The 12,232-nt window shown below is 51.4% G+C and overlaps 1 protein-coding gene across 1 annotated transcript in view; it reads right to left on the reverse strand.

The window, feature by feature from the left end:
• The window catches only part of LOC307080559 (triple functional domain protein-like), a 132,815-nt gene that overhangs the window by 3,261 nt on the left and 117,322 nt on the right, over positions 1-12,232 (reverse strand). Inside the window, 17 exon segments of the mRNA XM_079743321.1 lie at positions 1,074-1,260; positions 1,452-1,590; positions 2,443-2,643; positions 2,924-3,002; positions 3,473-3,594; positions 4,021-4,183; positions 4,458-4,485; positions 4,591-4,729; positions 5,680-5,936; positions 7,551-8,623; positions 9,178-9,355; positions 9,645-9,836; positions 10,273-10,350; positions 10,502-10,552; positions 11,004-11,096; positions 11,319-11,408; positions 12,060-12,129. Coding sequence (XP_079599447.1) covers positions 1,074-1,260; positions 1,452-1,590; positions 2,443-2,643; positions 2,924-3,002; positions 3,473-3,594; positions 4,021-4,183; positions 4,458-4,485; positions 4,591-4,729; positions 5,680-5,936; positions 7,551-8,623; positions 9,178-9,355; positions 9,645-9,836; positions 10,273-10,350; positions 10,502-10,552; positions 11,004-11,096; positions 11,319-11,408; positions 12,060-12,129 — 3,140 coding nt within the window.

Consider the following 12,232-nt stretch of genomic DNA (forward strand, 5'->3'; position numbering starts at 1 on the left):
ATTTAGAAAAACACGACATAAATACAGATGTTCTATTATTATTAACCAAGGACAGAAACAAATGAAGCAAAGCAATGAGGTAGTAACCAATCTGTGTGTCGTCTTTGTACTTTGTACTCAGGTCTTTCCTAATGTACACAAAACATACGTTTTGTGTACATTTTCCAGCAGACTAAGGCCCCGTTTACACGAGGACGCTTGTGGGTAAAAACGACAAAATATTTTATCGGAAGTGCCTTTCGTTTAGACGGTGACGGCGTTTTTGGGGCTTAAAAACGCAAAAATCCGAAACCACCCTCCAGATTGGAAAACTTGAATATGCTCCGCCGTAGCGTTTCCGTCTACACTGCCAAGACGCAAAACTCTGCTCAGATCTGCTCACGTCGCGTACACGTTTACATCACATACAGCGCCAGTACAGGGAAATAAACAAACATGTTGGATTATTTCCATGCGTCGGACCGTCAAGCTGCTCTGGCAGCTCTAATAATACAGGATATGTACAGATAGTATTACTGAACAGATAAGGATCTGCAATTATGTTTTGGTTTTCGCGGCGCAGATAAGAGAAGAAGGAAGATTCTACGCACGCACTCAGACATGGCGGTGGCTGAGTGCATGCGCCTGACCACCTAGCCGCCTGACATGCATACCCAATCGAAATCCACACACTTTTGCGTCACCGTATGCACGCAGATTTCCCCCCGAAAACGCTCGTCTAAACGCGGAATAAAAAGTGAAGACGCGACGCCACTTTTTGCGTCTTCTGTTCAGACCGTCATCATGTAAACGCAGCCTAAGCAACATTTTCCCCGTGTAGTGTGGCTGACGGCTGGTCTAAGCAGCCTCACCTGGCCCGAGTCGGACTGATTGGACTGGGCTGGGCGGGGCTGCACACCTGTTGCACATTGAGCAATCAGTGTGTACAGGTTCAACCAGGCATGACCCCACACACACTTGAGGAAATGGACTTGTGTCTGGCGGATTCCAGTAAAAGTGTAGCACGTGCCATTGTCCCATTCACTTTTCCCTTTCTTTTTGCCCCCTTGGGCCTCCGCTCTGTTCCCACGTACCCAAGCTCCACATGTCGGCCATGAGGGAGGCGGGTTGACCCAGTACCAGCTCCGGAGCGGCGAACTCTGGGCTGCCGAGGAGCGGGTGGACGTAGGAGGAGGGCGGCTCCAGCTGGACCGCGTCGCCAAAGTCCGTGAGCTTCACCGTGGGCTGGGAGGAGACGTGCTCCACCAGCAGGTTCTCCGGCTGAGGGATGAAGGGACAGGGTGGGGTGGGGTGGGAGGGGAAAGGGAATACATGCACATCAGCAATATACATAAATATTATTCATGAGCTTACACTTATCCCACAGATTACAGAGAAATACTAGGTATGTGTGTGTGTGTGTGTGTGTGTGTGTGTGTGTGTGTGTGTGTGTGCGCGCGAGATCGCCGTACCTTGACGTCCAGGTGTGCTATCCTCCAGCTGTGCAGGTAGTGCAGGGCCTCCAGGACGTCCCGCAGGTAGAAGGCCACCTTCTCCTCCGTCAGGCTGCCCCAGCTCACGATGTAGTCCAGCAGCCGGCCCTGCTCCGCCCTAAAGCACCACCACCACCACCACCACCACCGCACGCACGTTAACACGAGAACGGAACGGTCCTGACATTATACCGTCCTCCGTACGGTATAATGTCAGGAGCGGGAGGCAGGGAAATGGCACGCAGCATGAACAACGTTTGGCCTGAACCTAGGCCTATGACGTTTCGTGTTAGGATTCACGTGGACGCCTGAAACGCAAACGATGACGTCGTTGCCCCCCCCCCCCCCCCCCCCCCCCCCCCAACCAGCTGGGCGACGTTAGAGTTGCGTTGAATTTTTTAGTGAATTTTTTATTTGTATTCTTTTTGTAATGAGTCCGTCTTCACGGACATATTCCTTAAACGCATCAAAGGAATACGGAGGGGAAAAGATTGTTTTCAACCGTGTGGACACTCAAACTTGTGTTCTCACGTGGTAAAACAGCGCTTATGCTCACTTCCCTTTTAGTGTTAAAAAAAAGGTGCAACAAGGGCTATGCTTGCATTTTGGTGCACGAAAAGGTGCTACAGTTAACCCTAACCACAGTCAGGGTGTTGTGTTGCACAGAAATGTTTTGCAAATGCTGTCAATTTTTTTTCTCAACAATCGCTTGATCAAATTAGATCAATCGAATAGAAAATACAACAGATGGCACGGCACTCACTGGTGCTTTATAGGAAGTGTAAAGGAAAGGGAGAACACCGCAAAAACACAAGACAGAAAAAGAAAATAAAACAGAAGAAAAAAAAAGCATGGCAATCGCTCTTTCATTCGACAACACAAAAAAAGAAAACAAAAAAGAAAGGCAAAAACGCACACATTGAAAAACAAAAGCAAAGTGAACGGGGGGGGGGGGGGGGGGGGGTCTCACATCTCCAGGACGAGCACGTAGCTGGTGGCCGTCTGGTAGGTGTCCAGCAGCCCCACCAGGTTGGGGTGGTCCAGCGACTGCAGCAGCCTGACCTCCCGCAGAACCTGCTCCCGCGGCAGGAGCCGCTTGTTCACGTGCTTGGCAACCACCGAGCGCTTGCTCCCCCGTTGCTCGCAGCGCTTGGCCACCGAGAACCGGCCCCTGGGAGCCGACACGGAGTTAGGGGTGGGGGTGGGGGAACGGTGGTTAGAAGGGTTAAGGACGGGTTCACACCTGGGCAGGTCGCGAAGTTGGTGTAGCTGCGGTGTAGCCGAAGTCGGGCTGCGACGTTTGTATGTGTCGGTGCTCGCCGCACTCGCTACAAACCGGCTTACGAGCAGACTGTGTGTGTGTGTGTGTGTGGCAGAGGGTGTGAAGTCTACAAGGAGCTTCTTTTTAATTTGACACAATACAGTCCGAACCACATGCATATGAATGTTACCTTCCCAGCTCACTGGTCTCAGTGTAGTAGGACTCAAAGCTGCTCTTCCAGACAAATTCACTCCTGTCGTCAGAGGCCCCTGGGAAAGCAGAGTTCAGTCTCACATTATGAACTATTACAATACAAGGCAGCAGGATAGCGTCTCAGTTTGTATCCCCTAAGACCCGGTAGGCCCGGTTCCTCGACTAGTAGGCCCGACAGTTATTAATAATGATTAATTCATCCTCATTATGCCATTTGATGAAAAAGTCACAGCTTTAACTTTTGGCGATCATTTCATTACGTTGCATTACACAGAAGATGGACTGACACAGTCTGCTGAATTAAAGCACACTCAAACCAGTAATACATTGCATCCACCACTGGCCTGATAGCAAGACTATCATTCAACATTCACCGACCATTACAGCATTAAAACACAGACGTAGCACGGCCCCTGGCATGCCGACAGACCCCTAGTTGACTTAATGAGCTCCACCTGTTCCCCCCCGCTATAACACCTCTCTGATGAAGGCCTATTCTGCCCACTCCATCCCTCCACCCACCTACCTAAGACCCTGAGGCTGGCAGAGGAGGTGACGGAGCCCGAGACGTTGGTGGCGATGCAGGTGTACACGCCCGCGTCCTCCACCGAGGCGCCCAGGATGTTCAGCACCGCCTCCCCGGTCTCGCTGTAGGAGGCAGGGTTGGAGGGTGGCTTTATGGTGGGTGGGGGCACCACCTCTTTTTCAGTGTCAATTCATGTACTTCTCTTATGACTGATGTTTTCATGTGATACAACGATGAAATCCATCCACCAGCGCTAGGCTACTTAAGAAGATAGCTCTTTTAATTAATTTCCACTTAAAAAAAAATACTTTCGTAGAAGAAAAAATCGGTAAAACTTGTAAAAAAGCCAGTTAGTAATTATTTTCAAGCCATTTCAGAAAATGGAGAATAAAAGTGTTATTTTTTGCTTTCAATATTAATAATGTAAAAATATGGGAAAATTAGACCTCTGCACTAAAATTCCCATTCAGATGCGAAGTGAGTTTCTTCTCGTTAATTATGAAAGACGATGAAAGAAGAGTAACTAATTGGCCGGACTAAGTATCTACCTGTAGCTGACGCTGAAGCGGCTGCTGTTGCCGAGGGCGCTGTTGTCGGGGCCGTGCCAGGACACGGTGGCCCGAGGCCGGCCACAGACTTTGCAGCGCAGGGTGACATTGTCCCCTCGGTCGCACGCCACGTCGGACACGGGCACCAGGAACTCAGGGGGTGCTGGGGGGAGGGAGGTCAAAGGTCAACATTTAATTGTTAAATCTTAGTTCATCCTTTTTTTTTGGTCTTTTCAAGAAGGTTTTTAAAATGATCAGTTCTTTGGGTCCAGAGAAATGAAAAGCACATTTTGAATTATAAATATGAAAGATACATAAGGAGTAACAAGACAAATTATTAAATCACTAAAGCAATTAAAGTTGGCAAAATTCAAGCTTTCTAACGGAATCATTTTGTAAGGCAACGTAAAAAAAGTCCTCAAACTAGGTGTGCGTACCATCATATATGTAGTTGGGGTTTAGAAGCTGAAAGAAACCCAGAATAGAGCACAATATTAGTGTTTATGGACAAGACTTGTGACAAAAAAATCAACTCTGTGTTTGAGTGTGTGAGTGTGTAGGAGACGCCACCTTGACAGAGACTTTATTTGCCAGGCCGTCCTGCGATTTCCGGAAGCCGTTCTCCATCTTGGTCTCCTTCCTGCCCTCCTTGTCTCTCTTCTCAGATTTACGACGGATACGAAGTGCTGTGTGCCATGATAATGATTTTCTGCACAGACACACATACCAACAGACAGGAAATTGTTATTTTATTGCTTTATTGCTATTATGGAAAAATAACTTTTCATCTAATGTTTGAGTGTGGACGTGTCCCTGAGCGAGACACCTAAATCTAACTGCTCCTGTCACCTTGCATGGTTGACTGTGACTTCAATGTGAGAACGTATGTATGAACCGACCGCTTTGGTTAAAAGTGTCTGCTAAATGTAAATGTTGAAGAATCAAGCTATCCACCTTCCAAAAACCCCACCCACTTACTCCACCCGCGCTGCCAGGTCGCGTGAGATAAGCCAGTTAACGTGGACACAACCCTGTTAATGACTTCTTTGAATTCCGAAAGTCTCCCGCTCACAAAGTGGGAGGGGCCTAATCCTATACAACCAATAATATGATTCTATTGTGGGGGGACGCGCAACGTCTGGCCTGAAGGGGGAGTATGGGCAGGTTGGGAGCGCACGGGATTGGGCCGGGAGGATTGGACCTGGTGGCGAGCAGGTGTCTGCACTCAGGCCAATCAGGGAGGGTGTACTTATGTGCCTGCTTTGTGTTGTAGTGAAGAAGGAGAAACCCGGAGCACGGACCCCCGACATCCCGCACGAGGGAAACCCACCCGAGGGCCAGAGAGAGAGACATTGTGGGAACGGACCCCCTTTTTGTGTTATCCTTACGAGTTTTGTGCTTTCGTTAAAATAAGCAACAAAAGGGACCTCCCGCTGAGGGACGACACCCCTGCCGGCTCGCCTGTGTGTGCGTGAACCTGCTACATCTATGTTGTCATTTTTTGTTAACGTCTACGATTTTTAGAATACTTGAACATATTTTTAGTTCAATGCTTTGGTATACCGGTCGACATTTAGCGTCTTTCCTCAGTAAACAAAAGTGAACAACGAAATGTTCCACGACGCATGGTGATTCCCGCCCCCCTAACCCCTCACGTACTTGATGGTGCCCTCCGGGAGGTCGGGCGTGACGGAGGCCGAGGTGTGGCCCAGCACGTAGCCGGGGATCCAGCCCTCGGCGGCGGGGCAGTGCTGGGTGGCGGCCCGGTACACCAGGTACATGTTCTGCTGGTTGCTGGCCAGCACCTGCACCACCTCGCCCTGCAGCACGCTCACCTCGTCCTCCTTCACGGCCCCGTAGTCCTGGGTCACCAGCATGGTTGACACCGTGCTGCTGCTGCTGCTGCTGCTTTCACTCTGCAGGGTGGGGGGGGGAAGAGAGTACGGATATGAGATCACACACACACACACACACTGCGTGGGTGATGCTAATACAGACATGAGATCACACACACACACACTGCGTGGGTGATGCTAATACAGACATGAGATCACACACACACACACTGCAGGGGGGGAAAACGTCTACATTACTTTTTTATATCCGGGGGAAACACACACACACACACACAGGGGCTGGTGTTAATACAGACAGGATCAGACACACAGCCGCACACACACGCACACACACACACACACTCCAGGGGGGCAACCACACACACACTGCTTTTAATCTCCAGGGGGAAAACACACACAGAATGTGGTGTTAATACAGACATATCACACACACACACACACACACACACACACACACACACACACACACACACACACACTGCAGGGAGGGCAAACACACACACTGCTTTTAATCTCCGGGGGGAAAACACACACAGGGGTTGGTGTTATACAGACATCGTCACACAGACACACACACACACACACACACACACTGCAGGGAGGGCAAACACACACACTGCTTTTAATCTCCAGGGGGAAAACACACACAGGGGGTGGTAATACAGACATCGTCACACCCATTGCTTTTACTCTGCAGGGGGAATACCCTTGGTGGTTTCAATATAGACATGAAGACACACACACACACACACACACACACACTGGGATACTGCTTTCACACAGCAGGGACTACACAGAGGGTCAATTTAAGACAGATACCTAATTGTACTGAAACAGATGTCAGGGTTAGTGTTCAGGATCTCACCAATCAAACGTTGGGTTTGATTGAATTGCATGCAGTGAAGAAAGCGTTACTTTGAAGCATGTTTGTGTTATATAGATAGAGATGTGGTCGGAAATGAGGCTATATCCCAAATAACCATGCATAGCGACGAGCTATAAGTTTGTGTTTACTTCTATATTTCTGGACGTGTCTGTGTGTGTGTGTGTGTGTGTGTGTGTGTGTGTGTGTGTGTGTGTGTCTGCGATGACAGCAAGGCACCTGAAAGGCACCTGTGTGGGACCAGACTGCCAACAGTGCAACATGGACACAGTATTGGCACAATAGTGTCAGGGGGGGCTGGTCGCTTAAAGCAACAGGGAAGAGAGTGCATCAGGAGAGAAAACACCCAACCAGCATGTACAGAAACGTTGTTTTACCGTTCGGAATCCATCCAGCACACGACGCGAAAAATGCCCACACAGGCCGTGCACGCAGAGCGCACACACACACACACACACACACACACACACACACGGACACACACACGTGGCCGAGTTAGTGGGCGTAGATAGCAGTTAATATCCAGGGCGCAGCGGCAGTAGTAGTAGTAGTAGTAGTAGTAGTAGTAGTAGCATCATCAGTGGTATTAGGCGTGAGGAAGCGAAGGCAGTGCCCCAGAAGAGGCTCCGACTGACCAGCCAGCCAGCCAGCCAGCGAGGCCGTGTTAGTGGCTAGTGGTACTCAGCATCGGGGCCAGGCGGGGAGCCTTGAAGAGGGGCGGGGTGCAGGGGAAGGGCGTCGGTGGTGGTGGTTGAGGTGGTGTGGTGGGGGTGGTCTGCTGGCCGTCTTACCCCGTTGCTCTGGGTGGAGTGTATGGACTGCTCGCTGGTGGAGGAGCAGGTGCTCATGCGGTCCTGGTCCTTACTGTGACCCGAGTGGCAGCGGGGACGGTGCTGGTGGGAGGGCGTGCCGCGGCCCAGGGAGTCGCCGCCGCCGCCGCCGCCGCCGCCGCCGCCGCCGCCGCCGGGCGGCACCGCCCCGTCGCCAACCGCGGGGAAGGGGAAGGCCCCCGACCGGCCGGCGGGGGAGGCCGGTACCGCCGGGACCCCGGCCCAGAACGTCCCGCCCTTGTGGGCCGGGCTGGCGGGCACGGCGCCGGCGTCCTTGCCCAACGCTCCTCCTCCTCCACTGGGAGACTGCGGCGAGGCTAGCGGCGTAACCGTGGCGACCCGGGGGGTCTTGAGGGGCAGCGTGATCAGGGGGGCCACCGCCATCTGCGGGATCCCCGCGGCGGTGTGTCTCTGGCCCTCCCCTGAGGGCCCCCGGGGGCCCCGGCGCCCGGGGCTGCCCTCCGCGCTCCCACACAAGCCGTTAGCGGTGTTAGCGTTGTTAGCGATGCTGCCGCTGCTGCCTCCACTGCCGCTGCTGCCTCCGCCGACGCTAGCGCCGCCGACGCTACCGCTACCCAGGGGCCCGTCCAGCACCCGCATCCGGGGAACCTCGGGCCCCCCCGACTCGAGAGCCTCCCCCACAGCGTCGGCGTCCAGGTAGGGGTAGGGGTTGGGCGGGAGGAGGGAGCCCCGGGGGGGTGTGCGGCAGGGAGACGACCACGTACCTGCTGAGGGGTCGGGCCCGTCGGGGCCCGGGGGGTGGTGGTGGTGGACGGGCTGCGGGAGGCGGGAGGAGGGCTGGGGGATGCGCGAGGGCCGGGTGCGGGGGCCGCACAGGGACGAGCTGCTGCCGGAGACGCCGGAGCTTCCTCCTCCGCCGCCGCTTCCTCCTCCTCCTCCTCCTCCTCCTCCTCCTCCTCCTCCTCCTCCGTGGGCGTTGCTGGAGCTGCTGCCCCCGGCGCTGCCGCTGGGGGGGCCCCCGGCCCCGCCCCCCCCCACGTGGTTCCTCTGGTACTCGATGGGAGAGGTCAGTGCTACGGAGGTAAACACAACATTACATCATTAGAATTGAAAGCCATCGCTACGATCGCTACTATTCTGTTGGGTGTATAGTACAAGGAGAACTTGTAAGCAGCAGAGTAGTTACACCAGGACGCAGGTCGAGATGGCGATATCCATTTTAACTCTGGTTTACTAGCACCTTGACAATGTTACAAGTTACACTTCACAGGTGCTGCAGAGCGCCCCCTGAGGCATGGGAACAGCACTGCATACTGTTGAACATCCATCGCACACAGAACAACTACAGTGCTTGATAAACATGTGGCAACGGCACCGGTTGCACTTCTTGTTTAAAGTTTTTTGTTGCCCTTTAGGGTTGCTACGGTAAGTGTGAGTCATGAATTACAATTCATCGTGACTAAGAGCGACAAAAAAAAATAAAACAGATTTGAACTTTGATAACTCACGGTTCTATGACTGTTGGTTTTTTTCTCGTCGCTCTGGGCAACAGTGTTTAGTGTTTTTCGTTTGGTTCCTGTGTTATACTTGCATTGTTGAGTGTGTTTCGTTGGGTCGAGGCCCTTACCGTTGAGGAAGTTGCGCTGGTTCTCCAGGATCTGGCTGACCTGGTGGACCCAGAGCTGGCTGACGGCGGAGCTTGGGGAGTGCAGCGTGTAGCGCTCCTGCCCCCCGCTGGTGGACCGGGACGTCAGGGTGAACTTACAGGGGTCGTCTGGGTCCTCCTCCAGACCCAGCCAGCTCACCTGGAAGATTGAGGGAGAGAGGGAGAGGTTGATGGGTGAATAAATTGTAAACGCTTAGCACTTTCTATGAGCACCCTTGCTGTACCGACAGCCAGGGCCGTAGCACCAAATTCTAGGCCCTGTATACAAGAGGTACTGATGGGCCCCCCCCAAATTTCCCCTACCAGCCCCTTGCGCAGAATTGTTGACGGGGGGGGGTCTGTAATTGCTGAAACATTTGATGCTTACAACCATATCACAGAGGAGCCTGCTGCTCAGTTGGCCGTTAAGCTGTGCGTAGTTAGCTCACCTTGACGCTGTTCTTGAAGAGGTAGCCCAGAGTCGTGTAGCCCTTTTTCTTGTCCAGAGGCTCGCTGAAGATGACGATCTGCTCAAAGAGGAAGACCCTCCTCTCCTTCATCCTGGAGAGGAGGCCTCCGTCCTGGTCCGACACCATGAAGGTGTCCTGCAGTAGTAGCCTGCCCTGGGCCACGATCTTACCCTGAACGACAACAGGGAGTTGTTTTTCGTGCCTAGACTCGCAAACCTTGCTGTGGTTGTTTTTATAGTGGGGTTGCAATACAGGCCTCTTTTTTCATGTACAATGTAATGCTCCTTCGGGAACATTTCAATAAAGGGAACATAACCAAGGCAACAAAACCCAAATTCAAAGTTAGGTTTCTCAAGCCTACGTTAGAGATAAAATAAGGCTTTGACAGCGCTGCCCTCCGGTGGCCACGTTCTGAATCACACAAACAATTCCAGTACAGGGATGAAAGGAGGCAGCTAAATAATTATAAATAATTCATTATAAATAATTCCTTAAACATAATAAATTATAAATAAGAAATAAAGATTAATAATAATAAATGATACCTATATAATAAATATAATTGTATTAAAAAGGTACAATAATGAAAGATGAAAACATGTCTTACTTCAAATCCCTGGAGGCGGCCGACATTCATCATGTCGTTGCAGCGCTTGGGCACCACACACATCACCTCCACAGCTTTCTGGGGACAGACAGCAGGCAGGGGCAGGGGTCAGAGAGGAGATCAGGCGCCAAAACAGGCCTTAATTACCTTTATAGCGTATTTGTTGCACACACAAAAAGAAAACTTCAACAAAAGCTTTTGGGATTATTTTTGTCGGTTGACGTCCTACCTCAAGCTCCAGTGAGTCTGCACCGGACTTCTTGGAGACCTTGAGAAGATCCTAAACCCACACGAGAAAACCACGCCGAAAAATGAGGTTCAAGGAGGTAAGAAGTGTTTCATTTGGAGATGGTTTAAGGGTGGGGGGAGTGTCACCCTCAGGTCAATTTTAACTCAGGAGAGTACTGCTTCATTACTATGTCACAGCAAAATTGTGCAGCGGAACTCTGGTACCGCGGAAACAGTTGGACCATTGACAATCATTGGTCTTTTTTGGCCCAATGGGAATTTAAATCCAGGACCAATGACGCAAATGCTCTAACTTTTCCAGGAAACGTCTAACGTTTCTTTCTTTCTGCAGAAACAAAGTGGAATTTGCAGGCGACACAGGCGTAATAATCAGAGCTCTCTTGCATTACAAAATAGCCAAGCGTGACGTCTCCCCTTTACCCTCTTGGGGTCAATGTAGGGCAGGAGGTTGGGCTGAATCGGTGAGCGCAAGTCGTGCTTACCTTCAGCAGGAGCTGGTACTTCATGATGCGCTGCACAGGTTTGATCAGCAGGTCAGTGAGCTGTAGTCTGTGGCCCAACCTCTGCTTGAGGTCCTACAAAGAGAGTACAGCGATAATATACCAACAGTGTGTGTGTGTGTGTGTGTGTGTGTGTGTGTGTGTGTGTGTGTGTGTGAGTGTGTGTGTCTGTGCGTGTGTGTGTTTAAATGGTGCTGAGGAACACATCCAGAGACCCCACATTAAACCATGGGGGAACAACTGAGTCCGAAGCCGAGCGTGGTGTGTAATCCGATATTTCTTTCGATGGTTCCTAACCTCAAAGTAATTGTCGATGTACTCAGAGACGATGTGTTCGGATTTGGGCTTGTTCTGGCAGTACACTATGTACATGTGTAGTCTCCTCTCCTGTAACAGGAAACAGGAAAGAGCCGGGGCGTTCATTATGGCCAGTGGGACCGATTTAGGTCGAGGTTAAAACACAGGGACACTAGTTAGTCATGGATCACAGAAGACATTAATGGGCTATATTCACAGAGTGGCCATCTTGGTTCCACGTTACGCCTCGTGCCCACTGCACCGTCCGTCAAAGGACGTCGGAAGGCGTGGCTGACGGATGGGGGAGCTTTCCAGGGTCGTCAGAGCCCGAGTAGTGTCACAGTGCTTACATTTGCATACGCAATCTAAATTGATGACGGATCCGTCGCTGCCGAAAAAGTTGAACATTTTTCAACTTTTTGACGGCGCCGACGGATCCAGCGGAACGGACGGATCCACAATGCATTGCGCGTCCGTCCCCATTCAAATTCAATGGGGATCCGTCAACGGACGGTGCAGTGGGCATGAGGCGTTAGCACATTTATAACTGGACCTAAGCACTAGAATTTAGAACTTGACCTAAAACAAGCATTTAGAACTTGACCTGAACACTAGCACTTAGAACTTGACCTTAAAACTAGCATTTCGAATTGGACCTCCAGAGACACAAAAAAATTGAATTTAGAACAAATATGGCTGCTCGGATGGATAATGCCCATAGAAGACTAGTCCCTTCCTCACCTGTTTGACAAACAGAGAAGCCAGCCTCTCGGGATCCTCCAAGCACTTTTCAAGCTCAGCCAGGAAGAAACTATGGAACCACAAAGTCAAGAACTTCAGTCGCATCCTTCACAACACTTCAGTGCCTCTCGGCCGTTATCAGTACGACAAAGCACATTTTGGGGTCTATATTG

This window comes from Pollachius pollachius (genome assembly GCF_949987615.1).
Source record: "Pollachius pollachius genome assembly, chromosome: 1".
NCBI lineage: Eukaryota > Metazoa > Chordata > Actinopteri > Gadiformes > Gadidae > Pollachius > Pollachius pollachius.